The 24285-nt window shown below is 41.0% G+C and overlaps 1 protein-coding gene across 8 annotated transcripts in view; it reads right to left on the bottom strand.

Annotated features, from left to right (window-relative positions):
* The window catches only part of trpm7 (transient receptor potential cation channel subfamily M member 7), a 38422-nt gene that overhangs the window by 1545 nt on the left and 12592 nt on the right, over positions 1-24285 (bottom strand). For 4 of the 8 annotated variants that reach the window (XM_022740384.1, XM_022740323.1, XM_022740358.1 and 1 more), the window contains exons 6-37: positions 23800-23924; positions 23502-23673; positions 21980-22154; positions 19063-19186; positions 18695-18767; positions 17177-17277; positions 16595-16729; positions 16440-16493; positions 16221-16361; positions 15863-15997; positions 15412-15689; positions 15088-15316; positions 14561-14716; positions 13965-14108; positions 11249-11377; positions 10772-11023; positions 9061-9271; positions 8412-8538; positions 8059-8237; positions 7784-7916; positions 6810-7612; positions 5679-5773; positions 5081-5177; positions 4877-4953; positions 4708-4748; positions 4348-4376; positions 3717-3770; positions 2684-2728; positions 2338-2403; positions 1282-1565; positions 659-741; positions 204-409 (exon numbers count right to left, since the gene is read on the bottom strand). In XM_022740384.1, the coding sequence (XP_022596105.1) occupies positions 204-409; positions 659-741; positions 1282-1565; positions 2338-2403; positions 2684-2728; positions 3717-3770; positions 4348-4376; positions 4708-4748; positions 4877-4953; positions 5081-5177; positions 5679-5773; positions 6810-7612; positions 7784-7916; positions 8059-8237; positions 8412-8538; positions 9061-9271; positions 10772-11023; positions 11249-11377; positions 13965-14108; positions 14561-14716; positions 15088-15316; positions 15412-15689; positions 15863-15997; positions 16221-16361; positions 16440-16493; positions 16595-16729; positions 17177-17277; positions 18695-18767; positions 19063-19186; positions 21980-22154; positions 23502-23673; positions 23800-23924 (4953 nt within the window). The remainder of the gene's footprint in view (positions 1-203; positions 410-658; positions 742-1281; positions 1566-2337; positions 2404-2683; positions 2729-3716; positions 3771-4347; positions 4377-4707; positions 4749-4876; positions 4954-5080; positions 5178-5678; positions 5774-6809; positions 7613-7783; positions 7917-8058; positions 8238-8411; positions 8539-9060; positions 9272-10771; positions 11024-11248; positions 11378-13964; positions 14109-14560; positions 14717-15087; positions 15317-15411; positions 15690-15862; positions 15998-16220; positions 16362-16439; positions 16494-16594; positions 16730-17176; positions 17278-18694; positions 18768-19062; positions 19187-21979; positions 22155-23501; positions 23674-23799; positions 23925-24285) is intronic. The other 4 variants (XM_022740332.1, XM_022740340.1, XM_022740367.1 and 1 more) reach the window with 4 other exon arrangements.

The following is a 24285-nucleotide window of genomic DNA, read 5'->3' as shown; positions in this document are numbered from 1 at the left end:
GTGGAGAAAGGCCATTGATTTAAACATATTTTGTCAGAGGACAGACGAATTACATCCACACATTTGCCCACTGTTCAAATCTCATCTTCAAAAAACAAACAAACAAAAAAACCTCCTCCTATAAATGAGCTCAACAGCATTTTAAAGTATTCAGTGTATTTGCATGCAAGTCCCATGTCCAGAGTGTGTGTTGGAGCTCTCACCTTGCAGGTCGAGCACCAGCAGCTCTCCACGGGTGTACTCATAGGTCCAGTGGCTGAAGGCCAGCATGGTTTCCTCCAGGAGGTTAGTGGGGACAATCTCGTCCCCGTTGTTGTTGTTGAACTTCCTGAACTCCCCGGTGATGCACTCTTCTATAGCAAACCACTGTCCGGCAGAGTGACAGTAGAGCAGATACACCTCCAGAAACCTGAATGCACAGAGAACTCAGATTTCAGGGTACTGGCCCACAAGAATGGACACAAAAGAAAAAAAAGAAAGAAATTCCAGTTGACGTGTGAAATCACCTGCTGTGACGGTTATACACAAGTGCTGATATGGTCTTGCAAAACCACAATGATAAGCAAACTTTGCACACAAGGAACTAGATTATGAAAGACAGATATGAAAATAAAGTAACCCAAAACTGTACTGCAAACCCTGCTGTAGGTGTGCTTACCTCGGTGAATAAGGAATCGTCTTCTGCCTGACTTGGTTAAAGGCAAATGTCAGCTTCTGAGCAGCTCGTTGTTGTTGAATTTCCTTAAGTGACACAGGGAAACAAACGGTTAAAATAGATTCTATATGAGGCCTAACATTAGTGCAGTTCCTACTTTTATAATGCAATGCTACATACAGTCTTGTGGGTGTGAGGGCTGTTATCAAGAAACTGCAATTATACTAAAAGTAAATAAAGGTTTTTTAAAGACTGATTAAATAAATTTCATTGTATATGTGTTTGCTGAAGTAATGTGCCTGACACCGAACTTGTATCATGATGTTTTGCATCATCTCATCTTCTATGTTTAAACAGTTTCTCTTTTAAAAAGATATTTTACATTTCTTTAACTCAAAGAAAAAGACGCAAAGATCTTCACACTATGTGGAGTTTATATTTTAGATTGTTTGAGATCAGAAAAAGTAAAACCCAAATCTACACCCATGCTGCAAATTAAATCTAACCAAATCTACTCAGCACTGCTAAGATAAACTCATACATTTTTGACCTCAGGCAGTTTCTATGGCGGTAATCAGCCCAGTGTTACAGTGCAAGAGATACGACAGTGTATTTGTGTTCCCTACCCTGAGACAAAGGTGCAGCACAGTGTCCTCCTTGTAGATGCTCTGCCAGGTCTGGACTACCTCGGGCAGGAAGGATTTGACTATATACAGGTGTCCTGGTTTTAGGATATCGTACTCTGACCAAGTGCAGAGCACCTTGAGGGCCCGCCTGAGTCCTCCGCCCATCTCCTCCTTGCTGAGGAACTCTATTTTGGCACAGAGGCCTCGCTGGGCCCAGGAAGACATGCTGTTGTTGATAGTGTTGGGAGAGCTCTCCTCCAAACGGTACACAGTCACCGGTTCCCCTGAAGGAACACACAGTGGGAGGGTGAGAGTTATGAATTAAACGTAACATTCTTTGCTGTATATGAAATGCAGTGTTTTTGCTCATGTTTTTCTGTCTCTGTCTCCCCTTTATACGGTCTAAACAGAGACAACTAGATAAATAAAATTTTGCTGCATTACAAATTTTGTCCACTGGGAGTCAGAAACTCCAGCAACACAACACGGACACATACTGTCTGCTTATCAAGAGCTTCTGTTGCTCCTTCTCATTTCCTTACACATCGAGCAGACACAGAGCAACATAAACCCTATGTAGCGAGAGCCATGAAACTCAGCCATATCGACTGATGAAGAGAAGGATTACTCCAAAAAAAAGGACTGAGGCATTATTATACTGTATGACGCACTGGTTGCAAATATACAGTAATCACCTCCTAACACCACTGTGATAAAATGGCTAGAAACTGCATGTATCGCATGGCCCCATTTGACTACCACTGATGTAGTTCCTCTTTAGCAAAAAGATGTTCCTATTTTGGGTAGTTAAAAAATATTAAACAAAACAAAAACAAAACCAAAAACGCCGACAGCACCCGCACTCTGTTCATCAATGGCTTGGGCATGATGCAAAACAGCTGCAGGAGTGAAGAGACAAAAACAATGTTGAAACCACATCTCTTATCTGGCTCCATACTTCCTCATCACCAACTTCCTGCTGTTGCCTCTCAGAGGTGTCTGTGGTGTTTTCATGTGATCTGACATGTGTGGGCATGCACCGTGAACCAGACTTACCTCTAGGGGGCACAGGAGTGAAAGGGATGCTCTGGGACAGCCTCATCAAGTTGTTGCGCTCAACAGCTACAGAAGGGTAAGTGCAAATGCGCACACACATGCAGAAATAAATACAACTGCAGAAGAGGAGTGAACAAGTGTAAAAGTATATTGTAGGATTACTGTTTGCTCTTTGTCTATTAGGAATGGAGAATTTTATCTGTAGGTTAAAATGCTCAATATCACATGCAATATTTCAATATGACAAAAAATTCTATAATTGTACATTTTTGTATTTAAATCAATACATGAAAACATCATAATGCAGCCTTCACTGTGGAATGATGTGAGGAAATCTTTGTCTCACCTGAGTACTGGTAGCTTTCCATGGGCTTGAAAGGTGAGCCGATAGCTACAGAGAAAACAAAATGACAGTTAATCTTTTTCAAAGCTTATTTTTCAGGCATTTTTGGACATTACTGAATGGCTGAATGTGAAGAGGCGGGCAGGGAATGAAGGGGGAGAGAGAGGAGGATAAGACATCCAGTGAGGGTCCCAGGCCAGATTTTAACCATGGATGTTGTAGTTATGTTGCATGTGATGTAACCATTTGAATGCAACATACCTGGACGCTCCATGTTTCCACAAAACTTTGCATAGATATATGTCATAATATATGTCATTTAGTGAACATGTCAGTGGCAATCACTGGACAATCATTTGGACACATTAATTCAACAAAAATATCATTCTGATTTGTAGATGTCACTGTACTATTTCACAACAACAACAGACACAGAAACAGAAACAGGCCTCTTGTTCACGCTTGTTGTAAAAACTTTACTTCCTAGAAGTCATTTCTGTTCATTTCTATTAGGTAAAAATAGCACAAAATTATTTTTATTTTCACTTGTAGTCTGGGTAGAGCATTAGTTATTACCTCTATAATTCACAAGGCTACAGATATAAACAGCATATAAAATTGATATTTCAGTCATTTAAGATATATATTAAATTCATTGATATAAATGATAAAACCACTAAGTATCTGAAAGCCAAGTAAAATACACCATTGTTAAATCAGGTCTATCTCTTAGTATCATCAGTTTAATGTTACATATATATATATATTTAATCAAATATATATATTTATTTATTTATTTAATTAATTTTTTTTACATCTTAAGATGACCTCTTCAAATTGCCTTTTTTTTTATCCACACAACAGTACACAAGCAAAATGTATTCAGATTACAATGATGATGATACAAAGAAGTAGAAAAGATGATCAACTAATGAATTAATAGACTAACTGTTTCAACTGTAACTGAGTGAAGGTATTCATGGCACATGGCTGATATTTGGTTGTTTTGCTTGGTTGGTCAGTGTGGCTTACTTACAGTCCTTTCTGGCTCCCAGGTGGGTGTGTCGTGGCGCGTAGAGAGAAACTGCAGCTGAACAGAAGAACAGAGGCACAGTAAAGCTTTCATCCATAAGTCAAGTTTTCCAAAATGGTTTACAAAACAGTGGCCTTTCTACTTCAACTGCAAAACTATCATCTAATGCAAAGTCTGCAAATACAAACTTTTGAACATCTGATATTCCCTGACTACCCCAGATATTTAATCAGCTTCTATCAACCTTTCCTTGTCCCGGATAGCCCTCCTATAAATTCTATAACAATGTGTGCTGTGACCCATCTCCTTTGCGAATTTCTGAGATCCACCTCCATAATACAATATGACCAAAGCCAGTTCACAATGAAAGTGATACAATTCTACAGTTAAACAAAAATACTGGTAAAAGGTTATTTATAGGAGAAATAAATTATTTTCCTCATGATTTTGGTGATGCCCGTTAGAGCACTGATTACATCACACACAAAGGAATGCAAAGAAAGGGACAATGTCACATGTCACTTTGGAAACAGCATCCATACAAATGTTGCTAGACCAGCTGATCCGGACAGAATGCATCTGACCCAACTAAGTCATGCAGATGGAGAAACAACAGTGAAACTACGCATCTTACCATTTAGCGTATCTTCGCCAGGGGCTCGCCTGAAAGAGAGAAAGATAGGCAGAGATAAGACATTAGTTTAAAAAACACAAAAGATTACAGGCATACAGTATCAATCTACGTCACAGAAACACATAGTGATGTAAACACATTACACAAGCTCCTGTGTGCTGGCTTAAACACAAGGGACAAGGACCAGACCTCAGCTTAAATCAGACATAAAGAGGTCAGACTTTTATTTGTTTCTAAAAGGTTTCCCTTGTAAAGCACAGAGGAAATGGTTTTGTGGTCTCAGTATACAGTATGTATGTGTGTGTGTTTGTGTGTGTGTTTGTCTCTAGACTTTTTGCCGGCCAGTCGGAGGACACTTACAGGCTGCTGGCTTGGGCTGATTTGACCTGAACTCTTTCCTGCTGGAGAAATGAAAAACTGTTAAACGATGACAGACGCTGGAATTAATTAAGTTGACAAGAGTTGAACTATACAGTTGTTTTTTTGGCTTTGTACTCATGAGAATGCACACAAAAGACACGCTTCTTACCGGTACTGCAGCCATGGGGTCCTCGTGGATGAGGATGTCTTCAGCTGACACTCTGCTTCTGTCCTTCTTTGTTAGACCTGCAAACAATCAACAACCATCAAGTGTCAACTGATAACTGTGGTCATTTAAGGGCTGCAAATGAAATAAACAAAGACTTATTTAAAAGGAGGCTTTGCTTAAGAAATTGGATCTTTGTGAGCTTACTGGAGTCAGGATGGAGAAAAGCTGGATTTCTGTCAAACTCTGTGAAGCCAGCGTAGGAGTTGACAGCTCTGATATGACCGTGACCTTCAGGCAGAGCCTGTGCCATGAAACAGGCAGAGACACAGAGAGGTGTGAGAGGGTAAACATTATTCTGAAACACAGATTAATGGTAAATTTCATAAAGTTTAAGAAAAAGACTGTAAATGTAGCGTTTTAGTGCCACAATGCCAATTCTAATATCATTTCATCACTGAGTAGACTTAAAGCTTTATTCATTTTGAGATGACATTGAGTAATCAATCAGAGCAGCACATCATAATGTTGGGAAAGGGAAACCCTTCTGAGTGTTTAGAAACACACAATAGCAACTACTCGATGGGTATAACATCACACCTCAACAAAGAAAGAAGTGTAATATCGAATAAAACTGATTGTAGGACCTTTAAAACAAGTGTTTGATCATCAGTGAGCCACAAAGTGTTCACATAAAGGCAAATATGGCACAGCAACACACTTTGACCAAATGCACACAAAAAAAAAACCAAACTATACACTGTGTATGAACTAAACAAAAGCACAATGATACATGTAGACACACCTGTGATCTGGTCTGTGTGGCTGGGCTTTGCTGCCGGCTGGAGGTGGAGGTCTCTTTGGGTGTGGAGTGCTGGAGGTCCAAACTATCTTTATGTCCTGAAAACAAGAAAATATTGTCATCCCACATGAGGGCAATTTAAACTGCCCCGTCAATCATTACCAAAATAAATAATATACTTTTATTTTTCCCAAGTAACTCCTGTTAGCCTCATGAGTTACTGACAAAATCCCATCAAAACAATTGTACAGAATGTTTGAACTATTGTTCTATAACAATAGTTTGAATCGCTCAGAACAGGACAAGCAAACGCACTTCCTGATCAGGTGACATGACCAACACCACGATGGTGAAACAATCACAGTTCAAACATCTGATTCTTATGAAAAATTCCTTCCCACACCTCCACCTGCCAAACACATCCTTAATCAATCACTGGGCTGAAAAACTAGACCATCAATCACTCATGCTTCAGTCACATCATACGTGAAACCTCAGAACCACCCAGGAACAGAGAATAAGCAATTTGGACAAAAGGGTCCAGACAGAACAGAGAGAGTAAAGAAAAAAGGCCCAGCTAAAGATCTAATGGGATCCTGATCTGGGAGATGGATAGGCCCGAGCACCCGGCAGACGCAGCCCTCAATTTCAGACTGAAAATCAAACCTCTCGCTGTGTTTGGCTCTCTTGGCATGTTCCTCTTGTCAAGGGGGACTTCTGACCCACTTCTGACCTGTTCCCTGCTCCTTCGTCTGCGGGGTCTCCTGTGAGCCACTGCAGGGGCATGAGCCCAACTTGGCCGGGCACTATTTCCGTGGGTGTGACCCAGTGGTGATTCAGCTTCAGGAGCCAGTGGGGCTTCAGTGTCTGCACTCTGTCTACTCAGAGTGCCCGACCCGCCTTCATCGTCACAGTATGCCTCGTTCACGTACCCCCAACTCAGCGTCCTCCCCCCACCTCCTATTCCTACGCCCTCTGCGTTCGCAGGCTGCACAGTGCAAGCAGGCAAGCAGGCAGGCTGAGCAGAGCTCGAAGTCGAGACAATGATAACAGTAGGATACACACACACACAGTTTTCATTCTCCTCTTTTATCTTCTCATCAACACCAGATTCACCCTCATTCTCATACTTACCCACAAACGCACCAAATTCTACAGTGGTGCTGTCTGGCTGGTGGGGCTGCTGGTAGAGCCCAGCTAGAGCGAGCTCTGGGTGGCTGGAGCCACTGGGCTGGGAAGGGGTGCTGCTGATGTGGAACTGAGCCCCGGAGGAGGGTACGTTGGGCAGGCTGGATGGGGAGTCGGAAAGGCCTGGGTCTTGTGGACGGGTCAGCTTACTCTGGGTGAGAGAGTGGCCTCGGAGACGCAGCTCCGGAGGAGAAATGGCCACAGCACTTTGGACAAAGGCACTGGAGCTGGCACTGCCTGAGGAGCCAGCCTCTGCAGCAATGTGCCCGAGCCCAAACAACTCCCTCCTCTCTGGACTAAATGCTGGGTTCAGGTTGGGGTCCAGCCCCAGTCCTGCACCAGGGCTGGGCCCAACTCTCCGGAAACTTTCCGTCCCAGCCCCTCCCCCTACACCAATTCCAAAAAGAGAATCTGCTATGTCGACTCCTGCCTGGGGGAAAGAGGAGCCGAAGTAGGGTCCCACACTGCGTTTGCCTATCACTGAAGATTTGGAGTGGGGGCCAGTGTCTGTTGCTACAGGGGCGATGCTTGGGACCACGTTCTTTGATAGGCTGAGCTCCCGCGTGATCTGATTGTGGACCTTGCTGGCCTCCGACGCCCTCTGAGCAGTGAGGGTCTTCAGAGTGTCTACAGTCAGGGCTGAGAGGTCCTGCAAGTGACCAATTTGGGAGTCCAGTGTGTGCAAAGAGCGTTTTATGAAGTTGACTTTGTTCCCAACCTCCCTCAGCTGCAAACACATGGTCTCAACTCTGGGAATGACAAACAGTAGCTTCAGTCAGCACACAGTTCACAGCTCAGATCTTCTTATCTACAAATATTTATGTTAAATGACTGTTGTGAATGTATATTCACATATACTTCTTTTTCAACATTTTAAAAGCTTTACATGATGCCTTTATGAAGGTCAATAACAGTCCCACCTTTCTGAGGTAAGACGTATACGCTCCTCACTCCCCGAGTGAAACTGATCATCCTTTTCATGAAAGTATGTTTCCACACACTGTTCCTCAAAATCATGAAGCTTCTTTTGATCTTCCTCTGTGAGAAACAGCTCTAAAAGAAAGCGGATTTATTAGGAGGTTAAATTACAGTATATATATATATATATATATATATGATATATAAAAAACATCAACATGATGAATCCTCAGTGGCAAGCAATTTACATGTGGCAGTGACAGTAGTGTGGACATACTTGGTCCGTACGTGTTCTCCTTCTTCCTCTTTCTACACATACAGAAGAGGGAGTAGATATGGCACAGGAGGATGAAGGGAGGTGGGAGGACAGGCTTCTCATGGTAGGCCATAATGAAGTGGTAGCGCTGGTACTTCCACACCAGATTAGAAATGGACTTCACTTGTATATACACATTGCTGGAACAACAACAACAGTACAGAAATAGCGCTCAGGATTATGCTGAGGAGAATGCCGGCAATATTTTATTTAATTTTACTCATAACCTTAAGCTGCACCATGGTGAAACTAATGAGCAGCCACATTTCTCTGTAAAGACAGCTGGAATTGACACTGAAATGCTGTGCACTTACTTGAAGAAGGCGATGAGGAGGTTGACCATTAGTATATACTGTACAAAGAGGTAGACTGCTTGTAGGAGAGGAGTCAGCCACACTCCCGCCGTACACAGGTTCTTTACGTCACTGTTATTGGCACACACTGTGATGAAGAGAAGGACAGGACAAAACGCATTGTAGCTAGGGTGTTTGTTAAAAAACTGAAGCCTCTAGAGCCTTGAGCATTCAATAATTTTCTTTTCACAAGCTTGCACTGCCTAACTAACACTATTCACTACTTCTAGCACAAGGTCATAAGTGATACACCACGTGAGAAATTTCAATTGTGTGTGACAAGTCAGGATGCCAACTCAGGTTACGGAGCACAGTCAGGTGCTTTGTTCCACCTGAGCTTCAAATGCGCTCGACTCAAGCGATGACTGTTGCCTTTCACTCTGACCCTTCATCGCCGAGTCGAGGCAGTCGATGCTGTGGTGAAGCAAATTGCCTTGCTCTATCCAAAAAGACCCGTGTTGGCTGCTTCTGCCAGTGAACCATGTTGCGTGAAAGAGGCTGTGAGGGGATACAACGATTAGACCGTCGTGGGTTTGATTTCCAGTGCTGATTTTGGGTGACAATCAGCTATCAGGCCGTGGTGAGAAGCTTTGAATAGAACTATTCTTACCTTCATAATCTCCCCTACCATCCTCATCGTCCTTACCATCGATTTCATAGGCATACACTTCCCCATACATCATCCAGTATGGTTGGAAGACCACATCTTTGGCCAGCGTCCAGCTGGGCTCCTCCTCTGGGTAGAGAATGGCCTTCCTGGGTACACCATAGCTCAGCAGGACTATAGCCATAATTACCACAATATAAAACATGTTGGCCACCTGCAATGGATGTCACAAAGACTGAATTAACCATTTGACAGATGACATTATCACTACTTGAAACAACATTTGAGTTATGAAGTACCAGCCAGAATGTTTGCACACGTCTACTCTGGGGATCCCAAGTCAGCACTATTTTACTACTTTTGCTTTGAAAAAAAACAAAAAAAAACAAGACCATTCCCTTTTTTACATAACAGCTTGTTAAATAAGGAAAAATAGAAACAAGTCAATTTTCCTCTGTTCCTTGATTTGATCTGGTGTTGACTGTTTCAAAGCAATGGCTGATTCCAGGTGTTGGGTATAAAAAAAACCTTTATCATCCCTTTATTGAAATCCCCAGGGCAGACACAGAAATGGTGAAGGGTTGACAATTACTTAACAGCTATATTGGAAACTCAGTTATGTTCTAATTAAATCTAGTGTCACTTAAAGGAGGAGTTTGATATTTTGGAAAATACATGTACTTGTTTTCTTGTTGACAACTTTAACCTGTTAGCTTAGCATAAAGACTGAAAACAGAGGAAACAGTTAGCCTGGTTCTGTCCAAAGGTAAAAAAAGAATCCACCTAGCAGCACCTCTAAGATCAGCAAATAGACTTCAAGAAGTCATTGGCCCAGCCAAGAAATATCCCCACACGTAACCACCTGTAAAACTACTACTTGCTCTTTTTACATTTCTGCTCTAGTGTGGCTTAAACAAACATGATATAACATGTTAATAGAGATATTAATAAAATTATTAAAAAAGGAAAGTAAAATTTAGAGGTGCAGTTAGGCAGATTATTTTGACCTTCAGACAGAGCCAGCTATATGTCCCAGTGCTCAGGATAATATGGCATATCACAATACCTGGATAGAGCATGTGGATGATTAATGCTGTTTGAATGTGAAAGTTCAAAATGATTAAATAAAAACATGAATATTAATAAGACAGATTGATGAATGCACAAAAACATAGCAACTCTCACAGTATGTTTAGACTACAAGCTACAAAACAAATGGAGGCAAGCATCCAAATTTGTGTGTCACGACCTTAGGTACCATAAAATAATCGCATATACACACATATACACACTCACATACACAGTGGAGTGATTTCCTTTAAGTAGCTCTGAGTATAATTACAGAAAAAAGTATTTGCTGTTTAGGCACGTTCAAGACTAAAACATCAAACCTGGGGCTAGATTTACAATGCCTGCTGCATCTTGATTCAGGCACACAACAATAATAATAGTTGTACTAATAATAATAATAATTATTATTATTATTATTAATATTATTATTGTTATTATCATATCTGAAAGGTTCGCTAGCCTGGAGGCACAGTTTGAAATGCACACTGCATGTCTCTTGCTAAATATTCCTAGAAAGCATTCCTACTGTGTTATTGGTAAAACAGACACACTACAAGTACTCTGCATGTAAATCTGGCCTTCAGTATCATTGAGAAAAGTTCTGCTACAAAGTGTTAAGTATGTTTAATAACAAAGAACTCACCATTTTAGCAATCATCATGACATATGGCCCAGCTTGCTGGTTCACAGCCAGGATATCGAGGAGTCGCACATACCAGAAGATGATATTCAGACAATAAACCGTCCTGCCAGGAACGAAGGCATCGCCTCCGCCCAACCTCAGACCAAAGCCGATAAAGAAGATCACAATGGCCAGAAAGTCCGACACGTTAAAATAGTCGCTGAACCACACCTTTATCTTCTGGCTTATTTTGCCTGCTTCAGACATGAACATCTGGGAAAAAAGGAGGAGGTGGTGAAATAATGATGAGGAACTTAATCAGTTCACAGTCTCTGGGGGAGTTCATTTGTAAGACAGGACTACAGAGAGAAACTGGTATCAAAAGCTACTGCCGGTGTCTTGCTGAATCATGAATTAATGTACTATCTTCAATATTTTTAAATCAAAGAGCCAAGCATTTATGCTACTTAAAAATTCTAACACTTCGGTTCCACATACCTCTCGAATCTTTTCAATGGCAGAGGTGAAGATGTAGAGGATGACCACCCACTCCTGAGGAGAAGGCAACAGGGGCATTTTCACCAGGACCACATACGAGTAGACCATCAAGAAGCCCAGGTAGAAGAGCTGAGGGCGGGAGACACACAGGAGTTCTCATAAAAAAAACACTCCAAACACTTTATAGAAAACACTTAGAAAAATGAAAGCATTCCCAATCTTGGGAGAATGAATCCTTTACTAAGTAAGTTTACTAGTGTCATAAATGTGGGCAATGTAGTTTTAATGTATACAAGATATGTTGGATATATATGTTGACAAAGAGCCTCTAAATTCAGACAGTTCAGGAGAGGGGCTTCCTCTCTCTGAATTATTTTGAGACAAGGTCAGTTGAGGCCTTCTGAAGGGGGCTGAACCTCATCATAGCATTTTTCAGTCGGGAGCAAACAGTCTGTTTTACTGCGGCCTCTGAGCCCTCAGAGCTCAACTGGTGGTTAACTGTGTGGATAAGGACTGTGTGAGAGAAAAATTTCATCCTCCTTTGTCTCAAGTGAAATTCACAGTTCCCAACAAAGGGAGGAGTAGGGGGGCTTCAGGGGATTATGTAAGAAATGAAGATGGGAATTTTTAACCAACTAATGATTTAAAGCTACATTTATCCATATTTTTTATTTAAAAAAAAAAACATTGAATTAATTGTCTAAGTGTAATGTGAAATTGTTTCCTCATAGAGATGAACCTACAGGGAATTATCACCACCTCTGCACCTCTACAGGCTCTTCGGCCCCTTTTGCTTGTTGCTTGATTTTACGGCACATTTGCCGAATGGTACAGGTTAGCCTCGGCTACTCAAAATAACTTCTACTATAACATATAGTAAATCTTCTGCCCCCTACTGGCCCAAACGCAAGTAACGCAGCTTTAAAACACAGGTGCCGTGCTAGCCAACATAAAAAAATATTACTCTTACTCTATTAGTCTATTACTGTCGCATGGAGTGCCATCAAATTTTGAGATATTCCTGGATGAGGATGAATCCTACTGACTTTGGTGATCTGACTTTACATCATGTGCCACCAGCAGGTTGATATTACACTTTAACTGAAATATCTTGACAAGTATGAGACGGATCGCCGTGAGTTTTGATACAGATATCGTTGGTGTGAGGAGGATGAATCTTAATGACTTTTCCTCTAGTTCCACCAGCGGGTCGGTTTTCACGTTTCCTGTGAAAAATCTCAGTATCTACTAAATGGATTGGTATTTTCACAGATAATTATGGTTCCCAGATGATGTATCCTAATGACTTTGATGATGCCCTGACTTTTACTCTGCCGGCACCTTGAGTTTGACAATTGTGCTTTTTGTGGATTATAAAGTACTCTTATTCATTAGCTTTTTTCACTTTGTGGCATAAACTAATGAGTAATTAAATTGTTCGATAAGATCTGACGGCTCCTTAGAACAACTTAGTTCAAGTGAAAACTTTTGTGTTTTTATCTTTTCCTGTATAGAAACTAGTGCAAGCAACATATGACCATCAACCAATGGCACATGCGTTCCCTGCTGATGTTCGCACAAAATAGTTCCTTTTTCTTTAAAGAACAAGATCAACCGCACTAAGACTGTGGGAAAGCTTCAAAATGTCCATATAGGCAGGTTAGAACACCTTGGATTAGGTCAACCATTTAAAAAAAATTGCTGAACCTTGACATGCTAGGTGTGAACTTTTGGAAAATCAGCCATTAACACTTCCGTCTGATGGGTAAGTCATTAGTGCAGTTCTGCAGTGACGTGTTGAAATCGGGATGGAAGCAGGTACAGCAGATTTAGATAAGCTCGGGCACAGGCTATAGTACACAGACTAGCGGTTTCAGTGATGTTATCAGCACCTCTCAATCCTGAAAAACAGCCCTGTCCAGGTCAGCAAATGCAACCCGCAATGACAGCTCCCAGGCTCCTGAGAACCAGCCTCAGGCTTGCATATATAAATAAACATAGCCTATTCCAAGGCACTAGAAAGGAGACTGAAGCTGACTGCTGGGCAATAGATTCAGTAGAGAAAATTCACATTCTAGCCACGAACCAGAGCAAATATATCTCACAAGTAATCAAGGTGTCATTACTAGACCTTTGTTGTGGATTGGGAAATATTGTGAGATCGTGTTCCCTGAGCTTTCCTGTAGGGGGGGTTCTGTGAGAATATCTGTCCCCTGTGTGAGCCATTCAGGGCGAATGTACTCAGAGTGAGAGAGTGTGTTTCTATTCATAGTATCTAGCCATTTTGTGTGGGTGTCTGATAAGGCTGTACCTTGTCCCCTCTCCTGTTTGTGGTATTCATGGACAACCGCAGTCTGGATGGTGTCTGATTCAATGACACCAGGGTGGTATCTGAACATCTGAGGGCTTATTTCCAAGTAAAAGTAAGATAAAAGGTTTGATAAACCACTGATCAGTTGCCATGGCTGCAGTAAAGCAGTTTTTTTTTGTGGACAATGCTGGTGGAGACAACAGTAAGCTATTAAGCAAACTTCCTATGAAATCTGTATTCTCTGCAGGTTAGCTCCAGGCCAGTTGTCAGGATACTACTCCTGGGTATAAGCATCCTCCCTTTGTAGGTCCTTTTACTCACATAAACCACCAGAAAATGTAGAGTTGGATGGATAAACATGTAGACGAGTGTATGTATGCATGTCCTCTTCTGTAATCTCCATACCGTGTTGGACCAGAACTTGACAATGGGAGCGTGGTAGAAAGCATAAATTTTCCTGGTTAAGGGTAGCTTCCTGGAGCGAATGTGTGTCTCCATGTCAGTTTTTGCCTCCACATGGTCCTGGGATCTGGCCTCCTTGAACACATCCTGCAGAGAGGTTAAAAAGGCCAGAATTAGTCAACAGCAGACCACAATGTGGAGAAAAAAAAGGAGAAAGAGACAGAGAGAAAGCAGAGTAGAGAGGAGAATATGAGAGAAAGAAAGTAAGCAAATAAATGACAGAGGAAGAAAAAGAAGCACTTAAAAAAAGAAATTTAAGGCCATAAGTTCAAAGTGTTCATCAGCAAACTTTTTATGTGAACATCTGTCTTCCTACTCCTTTATTTCACAATAGAGAAACAGCCTGTTTGCAGCTCATTAACCATTTAACAGTAATTTATCTTATAACAAATGGATGGATTTATTGTGGACGGCCAGGCTGCTTTGAAGATGGGGTGATGACATATTTTTAAGGTTTCAGAAAAAGACAAGTTGAACAAAATAAAATAAAATAAAATAAAATAAGAAATCGTAGAACAGCAGGACTGAGTAAATCTAACCATTTGGATGTCTTCCGCTATGTTTTGAAAGTTGTGTTCACTGTCCTCCATGGTCATCTGGTGGTCGTCCTGACTCTGAGGGATGTGAGCCATCTCAGCCTTGGACTTGTACTCCAACAGTAGGATGGCAGGAGGCACCAAGATACTCAGAATCACCTAGAGAAAAACACACACACTCATGTGGGTGGATGCCACTATATTTGTCAAGTGAGTCCTCTGAATTTCATGAATACACTAATGAATACCAAGTGTTTTACCGTAGAAGCCCAAGATCTACCATGAAAACTGAAATGACAACTATGGTGACAACATCACACATCCAGTGTACAGTCTCTATGGTGAGTTTTCACCAATTACAGTATATTTTGTACTTTGGTAGTAACGACGACGACGACGATGACGACGACGACGACGACGACTAGTTCAGGAGCCACTGAAACCTGGAACCAAAGCACTGTCTCCATTACTAAGACTACCCCAGCTTTTTACCTTGTTACCAAAAAATAAAATCTAAATGGAACATGAACCTTGTACCAGGAGTTCTTGCGCATGTTCAGCCGTCCCATCCACATGTCTGACAGCAGCATCTGGGTGCAGGTATGAGCCACAAAGGGCCGTAGGTGGGAGGAGACAGCCAGCTTCAGACAGGTGGAATTGCTCCAGTTCTTCAGCTCATAGGTCAGGAGCTTCATGGCCATGGTCTCATCCTGCCTGAACGACTGCTCCAGCAGGTCCACTGCCAGTGTCCCAAACTCACTGGAAAAACGTCAGCACAATCAGCAAAAATTCTACATTTACTTTTCTGAAAGAAATTTGAGAAGTTCTGTAGCTATTTGACATGAAAAACTTACTTTGAATACTTTTTAAGCTCCTCCGACGTGTCATCCACCACGTCGCTCTTCTTGGCCTCGTAGCCCATCGACCTGCAGAGTTTACAGGCCACCAGCGCCTTTGCCATGTTCTCCTCGCCATGCTGCCAGAAGAACAGCGACATTTTCTGCCTCTTCATCAACACAGCCCACACCAGAAGCTCATTGAAAGGGTAGGGAAACCGCCGCGTCTCTGGGTCGTCAATGTCCACAATTTCTTCTTTGCTCCTCTTTTTGTTCTGCTCGGTGGAAGACTCGAGCTAGGAGGAGAAGGAAGGAACAGCGAGAGGGGTGGAGGGAGACGGACATTATTTTCTCCCATTAACAGTGGCGCTCTAGATGCAGAGACAATTTTCTTTATATCTGTTTAGACATGAGGGACACTCCAGTCTAAAGGAAGCCATGTTCTTTTTAGTGAACAGCGAGAGTTTACCTTGGGTTTGTACGGCTGTGCAGTCTTGATGAAGTGGTTGTGCCTCGTCTTCTCCTTCTTGTCAGCCTGCATGCTGAAAGACTCATGACTTTTTCTCAAATGAGAACCAGGACCTGCTGTGTGGCGCCCCGATCTCTGTGCAGGACACGGACACATCTTCAGATTTGCTGTATTCCACCGGCTTTTATTACAATTCACAATACATTTTAAGGCCTAAAGTCATTAGTACAATGCATAAAATGTTACTGTACTTATTTATTTATAATTTCTCACAAGGGTTTTAACTCCTGACAAAGGTTTAATAAATGAGCACCATAAAAGACATTTTTGGCATTGCTACAAAGACACTACAACTCACCCTATTGTTGCCATGGAGATTGTTGTAAATGATTCGGAAGCGTTTCCTGGTGTAGTTGCACCTGTAAGTCCCGCCCATCAGGTACTCAATAACCAGACCCACGTCAATCAGAGTGATTTTATAGTTTGGGGGCAGATGACTCTGTAAGAGGGCACAGAAACAAAATAGTGAATGAGACTGAAAAAACTGGTCAACATCAAAATATAAAAGTATATGTACCTGTTTAACATCTCTAACCAGGTGGAGAAGAGTTGGGTTGTTGGGAGGTTGTTTCTAAAATGGAGGAAGAAACAAAAAGCTTTAGAACATGCAAAACCAAATATACACATATACACACGCATATGTATAGTTTCATTCATGTTTCACACTGTTACCGTGTTGTAGAGCTCCTCTAGCCGGCTGATTGTCAGGAAACGGTGCATGCTCACACCGTTTTCTATGAGTAACTTGACAAAATCCACTCTGTCCATCACAAGTGCATCGAGCATCGCTTGCTCCAGAGAGCTCACCTATACATAAACAAAGATAAACATGCTGTTATGAAGTATATTTTCATAGCAACGCATTATTTATAAAACAAAAACGATGAGGACGAAAATCAAAAATATGGCCGAGTTTCACACATACACATACAAAAAATATAAATAAACATCATCTATAATCTCATTCACGCAAGAGCCAGGAGCCCCCCAAGTTTAAAAATAAACATGAACCCTGAGGGCAGCTTATGAAGACAATTGTAATAGGGTTCATGTTACAGTCAAGACAAGCAGTTCATGGCAGCCTGCCTGAGTCCAGTCCCCTGGCTCTCCAGCCTGAAGACTGTGGTCAGCAGAGACTCTGGGGTGATTTTGGGCAAGTCCAAAGGTTTGGAACTAAAGCTGGACAAAGCAAACATCCCTGAAAACTGTGACTGACGCGCACGCGCACACACACAAACACACATACATACATACCAGGAGCTGCTGTCCGTACACAAACACATGATTCTTGGCAATGTCTACACGGTCCCATGCCAGAGTCAGGACCAGCTGATCGAAGGCAGATGCGTTTGTGCCTGAAATACACAGGTAGAGTAATGTTTAGACACACACACACACACACACACACACACACACACACACACACACACACACACACACACACACACACAACACACACACACACACACACACACACACACACACACACACACACACACACACACACACACACACATAAATAAACAGATATTAATTCCCAGGCAAGTCAAGCATTATTAACTGTGTATTTCCTGTTAGCCAGCTAGCAGGATTAGAGGGGGTTGGTAGAGCAGGGCCAGGGCAGTAATACAGTCAATTACACCCTAATACAGCAACAGAGCAGATTAGACTACAAAGTAAATCCCTGTTCAGTCTACTGCTCTCTTCCACGGTAATCTGCCTTATTGTCCTCTAGGATCCATCTGAATCAAATGATCATTTTCACTTAACACAGAGTTGATAGTGTGGATGTCAAAGAGGAATCTCAATGGCATTTTGATTGGAAATCAATGCAGCAATTTCACCAAATAAGCTGAGCTTTCAGGAAAGTAGACTGCATAAAAATCCAAACTTGAAAAACAGGATGTATTCTACAGTGTTCAGCTTTTAACAATAACAATGCCATTTCCAGTTATCCTTCAAACTTCCCATTTAACATCCAATGTGCTAAATTAATTGTATCATAGTAGAAAATGGAAAAATCTCTGCGCAGCACTCAATATTCTTTAAAAGGCTTGAGAGCTTTTGTACCCCAGGGTACGTTTGAGGATGAATTACTGTTTCACCATGATGAATGTGCCTTAAGCCAGCAAATATTTGCCTGGGTGCGCATTTCAGTCATGGTCCTCAGTTTGTCTTTTGAACGTCTGAACCTGTTTCTCCAGACCATCGATCAGCTGCAGACAACTTACAAATTCCTGGCTTTTGTCTAAATTAACTGGAAGGAGAGTGAACAACCAGCTCTGCAATGTATTTGCTGCAACACCCATCTTTCAGGCAAAAAATTTGTTCCATGCTTGAAATGAAAAATGCCTGTGTTCAAATGACAGCTAATCAGAAAATAACAAAAAAAAAAAAAAACATTAAGCGGGTATTTTTTCAACTGTTTCTCTAACAGACTGCAGAGAGAGAGGGAGGGATAAGACTGAGAGACATCCAGCTCAGTGACTGAGAGTTTTGGAATAAGGAGGCCCTGTGAATGTGAGCAACATGATCTCCTCAGGAACAGAGAGAGGAGGGCACACAGAGGGGAAACTCAGTTCTCAAAGCATATCTATATCTGAATGAAAACATTACAAACACTTGAAATCTTAATCTCCCAGTGCCAACAACCTCAGTGTATGAATAGACTGAATCAACCTTGTGTGACTTTTACTCTCAGTTCCTTTATTGAAGAAGCTGGGGATGGGGGTGGGGTGGGGTGGGGTGTTCAGATAGAAGTCATCTACTAACCTTGGAGTAACGCCCTCAGAATGGCTACGTCAATGTCCTGGTGCTCCTCGGAGCTGATGTGAAACACAGTGATCTATTTTTCAAGAAACAAGATAGCACTTACTGTCATGTTCCCACAGACATTATCCACATGTTTGAAGAGTTTGTGACATGTGATACATCAATTTGTGAACTAACAGTGGAAGCATCAGTTGGTGAGAGTGACAGAGAGAGAGAGTATCAGAATTTGGTTTTTAGGGATTTTATTAAATGACTAATGTGTGGAAGTTCATGTTGTTGCTGCTGCTGCTCACTGTCAACGAAATGGAAGTAAATAAAGTTAAAGAAAAAAGACTGATGATTACAAAAGTCAATGAGCAGGGATTTACCAGTTCTTTGCTCTTCATGCACTCCATCAGAGTCTGAAAGAGATGGATGGCATCACTGTGGCTGAAGTTGAAGGTTTTCTTTATGGTTGCGATGATGTCAGTCTCCACTCCATCAGGAAGCCCGCTGTGGAAGAATTACAACATAGCACGGTTACAGTCACACCGCTCAAACACACACTGCTATAAAATGCTTTATAGGTTTCATCCAAGAACGTGCCGGTCTAAAAATCCTTCAGCAACACACTGACCTCCTCACTGATTACTCTAAAGTGTGTCTGGGTAGGGGCATTACAGCCCTTCAAATCTAAATGTTCTGTTCACAACACAGAACAGGATGTCTTGCATTGTGTTGTCAGTTGATTTATTTCCAAAGGGGAAAACATAAAATCACTAGTAAAGAAAAGGAACACACAGATCAGAAGACATTTATCTGAATGTGATCTAGGTTCTATGCTCCACGGCTGATAATGTGCTTTGATTCCTAAAGAACACATTAATATTAGGCAAACTACGTCATCAAATTGTGTGACATTAAACTGTTCGGACAAGTTGAAATTTTAAATAAAATTTAGATTTTAAAAGTTTGCAAATATACCAGTTTGATGAAGTAAGATTAGTCATACTGCACTATAGAGTGCAGCTGGGATGACATATTTGGTTCCCTTGACAAAAAGCCATTTTTCCATTGGCTTTTGGATTACTTGGCTTTTGTTTGTGACTTCAACGTCACCACCACTAAACTTCAAACTTGTAGTTTAGCACGCTTACCTCTTCTACAGAAGCCTCTCCTCTTATGAAGTTAGTTATAGTTTGCAAGAGCTTGAGTATAAACAACAAGGCTGTAAAAGTGGACTGGTGAGTAGATTCGTTTTTGTGTTCGGTGTGATGACATTTAACTTCCCTAACAACCTCTGTCGTCTCATTTAGCCACTTGTTAGTAACCGCCTTACTTAAGACACGTAAAAGGTTAAAAAAAAAAAAAAAAAAAAATCACGACTGATGTGTTTTATGGTGTAGAATAAAACGTGACAATGTCTTGAGCTTGTGTGTAACCACAGACGTTATTTGAGACATCTAACCAAAAACCATTTCAAAAAAACCCATTGACTTTGGGATGAGGGAACCAGAAGTGCAGAAAAGCTAACTTATTTCAGGATTTTAGGACTCATTCCTGCAGCACTCTATACTGTGAACTACCTCTGGGATAAACCTCAACTTTTCTGTCTAATGACTTTTGCTCATTTGGTAGTGTTTTTGAGAATTCTCACCATGAAGCACAAATGATTATCTTCAAGCTGTCAGACGTACAGTGTACAATTTCCTAACTATTCAACTCCCAAGATAAAAATGACAAACTGATCATTCCTCCTAGTAGACTTTAAGAAGATGTTGATAAGATATAGTGAACGTTTCTAATTGGATTAAAAGATGAGTGAAATACACTGCACCTAGAATCTCATGTATACAGTACAAGGATTGTCTTATATTAATTTCAATATACTGTAACACCCATTTGGAGAGAAGCAAATAAAAGTGAGTTTTCATTGCTGCATGTTCTTTTCCAACATTATACATAATGTGATTCAGCAGCATGTTAATATACTGTAGTCCTACAATCACCAAGAGTAATAAATACTTTATTCGTTCAGTTATTTCATTTCTATACTATTTTTGTTGATTACATTGATATTCCATCTCCTTTTCCCTGTTATCTAAACTTAAAGGGAAACCTCAGCCATAATATCATAAGCCTGGTGCTCTGGATCTGTGCATGTTTCTTGTTATTTGTTATCATGGGCCTTTCCTCTTTTGTGTGAACATGCTTGTAGCTATATTGCAAAATCCTGGTTTGACAGAACTGGTGCAGCTCATATTCATCATTCAGTTCAGCCAGGATTGGTTACTTAAGTTTTGACAGCATATCAGCTCATTACAAGATCCCTCTTACATAGCAGCAGCACAGAAAAGGTCGTATTATATCATTAGTTAAATTGGGTCACTATTTGTGTATTGGATCACTGGTTGAGGTGTTTTAAGATAGGATGAGGGCAGATTTCAATTACATGGACACATTTAGATTGAAAAGAGACAGGTTCTAGTCGTGTTTGATAGTCTAACAACATTTTGCAGCAGCATGTGCTAATTTCATTGGCTGATTAAGCCTCTCAGCAGATTACTTTTAACTGCTCTCTGTCACAAGCTCAACTATTTTCAACTCTTTTATAAACAGACTGGGCTGTGGTTAGGTTGTTAGAAATTCTTCTGGGACAGAAACAGATCAGAGCCACAGAGAAAAAAAATCCTCTAACTCTGAAGGAGTTATTTGTAAAAGCTATTTACTTACTCGTCTTGGCAAGAGCTTCAGCCATTGTTGCATTTACAAGAAAAGAGGTTATTATACATCCTTTGAGCAGTGCTGCTTCTTCAGTGCAGAGAGGACGCTACAGTGACTTGGTATCAGAAAGGGATTTCCGGACTGGGGCTAGCTGGTTAGCATGCTAACTTCAGCAGAAGAAAAGAAGTGATAGAAGCCAAACAAGAGAGTTGCTTTCCATGGCTGGAGACTGCGCTTGGCGAGTAAAGGAATGAAGTTTGATGCTGAACTCGCAATGTTTATTCCAGACTGGTAGGTAACATTGGATATGTAGCAATAGCAAAACTTTTTTTTTTCCTTCATCAACTATTTTCATCCACCCACTTAAATATTTAGTTACGCACTTGCTGAAACCTTGTTCAGTTCTCTGTAGGATACTATTACTCTTTCTCCATTCATTCCATCCTTTTCTATCACCTGTCTATTATTTCATTTATGATGGCAATAATAAAAATATCAACACACCAACACACCGACCACATTCTTCATTTGCTGTCCCCCACCCACCCGTGTCCTCTGTGTTTGTTCATGTATTTGTCCTACCCTCCCTCCTCGGTCTGCTTGTGGACATAGGCCAGTATATCAGCAGCACGGCCAGTCCCCTCACACACCACCACTGGGACAGCAGGGCTCTCCTGGAGGTACTCTAGCACAGTCAGGATGACGTTGGGACCCCCCTCAAAGATCAGGGCGACAACAGGAACACCCTGACCAATACCTGCAAGAAAGAAGACAAAAAGCCTGCTTAAAGTTTGGGTTTATTTGACATTACTCCCTTTCAACTCCAGTCTCACTCACCTGATACAGCTCCACCCAAGTGACAGTTTGTGAGAGGTTCAGTTGATAATGCCAAGCTCTTTGTTATCACTGAGTTCCCACCAGGCAAAAACAAACTGACAATCATAATGATTACTTCTTAGGGTTAAGATCTATCTGAAGGGTGTGTGCCGGTACATGCATCTATCTTTGTAAATGTACAACACAACAGGAAATCTAGACTTCACTGGTGAAATGCCTTAACAAAATATTAATTTTGATCTTGAATACGAATACTTTAAAATGGGTTTTATATCTATATGGTTGAGGAAGGGTTGTGTTAACATTTTAGGTTTCATTTCATTTTTGACTTCAGGTGTATATTTGGGTAGAACATAAAATTAAGATCGTTGTTTATAAATTGTATATACGAATTAATGGAGTAGTAGAGAGAAAGAGGTAGGAATATATAAGTAATGTATAAGTGTATACTTCTTCCTTCTCCATTTTGAAAGTTGTCTTTCTTCTTTTGTTTTTTTGTTGTTTTTTTTTAAAATCCATTTTTATTTTTCATGAAAAATATAAATTCATTCATTCATTCAAGGCAGTATATGACTTTTGGAAAAACCCTCGCTGATGCCTAATGAAGTCAATCTCTTTGAACAAGTTCTAACTTAATAACTTTGGAGCCAGTACAAACTGGAGAGGGGAGTCAATTTGTCAACTGTATTAACTCTGTTTAATGTACTGTAATGTTAATTTGAAGTGTAGTCCTGTGTTGCCCCTGTGGCTGAAATGTTATTGGTAAATTGTAATTTGCTGTGCGAATGGGCATTTTATTTTAAGGGAGTCCCCCTGTAATTTGCATGTATAATATTAATCAATAATAGTAATAAATAATAATGATTTGCCCTTGTCTGTATTTAGAGATGAGTGACCAGTGAAAAGATTCAGTTTGTGGGTAATACTGCGTTCATGTCCATTTCTAGGTACTGGTCAATTTTTAACACTTCAGGGAACTTAAAAGTGACAATATCATGACTCACTGGAAAGAAACTGAGGAAAGTATAACAGACTTTAAGTTTAGTTTTTCTTGTCAGAAGGGTGCACTCTATTAGCTTGGATTTGATGCATGGGCAGAGATTTGGGACCTAAATGAATAACACAGTGTCACTGCATTATCTCAGAGGAAGACCCCCAACCTGCTTTTGCAGATCTAAAGAGATCCCCACATAACCTCGTTTCTCAAGAATCCAAGCAATAGGAACTGTTGTATTGAGAGAAATCCCTTTTTTGCTGGTTTGCTTACGTGCATGTATTCTTTGGAGGTTGATGTGCTTCTCCAGGTCCCGCCGTAATTTGACCTCAGCACCATACTTGCCCACCGTCCCATCATCCACCAGGAGGAAATGGGAATGAAGATTGTTGAGAACATTTAGTTTGCTGAGAGGGTTCAGTAGTGTCTGATACGGAGCGATAATCTGTGGTGTGGATATCAGGAAGTGGTAAAAAGAACAGAAATTATGATTTTTGCACCTAAAGAAAATTTCGAGAGATAAAATTTCAGAGCAGTACAACCACAAGAGATTGTAAGAGTTCTGTCTTACGTCTCTGCCGATGAGATCGTTCCTGTTTTCAATGACTCCCCAGGGTGCAATCCCGATAGTGCAAATTTTCTTCGATGATCTGGAACAATGTTCTTTGAGAGCATCGCCTACATGCTTTGCCACACCTTTGGAAAGGATTAGGGAATCAATCGATAAACTTTATGCAAGAAACAATTTTAGGATTGTTCCATACTTTTATTACCACTTAACATAAGTGTCACACATCACTTAAAATTCTGAGTGGTAATTCAAACATGAAACTGACCCCTTAATTTATATATTTGACATAAATCTATGACCAGTAAAAGTGTGCTGGACACTTTAGATCCCATTAACTATGCATGAGAAAAGAAATGGTCAAAACACCAGAGCATCCATGACCAAAATGCCAACTAAGGGGCAAATCCACAACAAGTGCATTAGTCCTGGAGATGTTTGTGAACCACAATCCTCAGCTAATGGATCTCATGGATGCAGCAATAATTT

The sequence above is a fragment of the Seriola dumerili genome, unplaced genomic scaffold, assembly GCF_002260705.1.
Source record: "Seriola dumerili isolate Sdu_G_001 unplaced genomic scaffold, Sdu_1.0 BDQW01000003.1, whole genome shotgun sequence".
NCBI lineage: Eukaryota > Metazoa > Chordata > Actinopteri > Carangiformes > Carangidae > Seriola > Seriola dumerili.
This window is presented reverse-complemented; position numbering and strand designations above follow the sequence as displayed.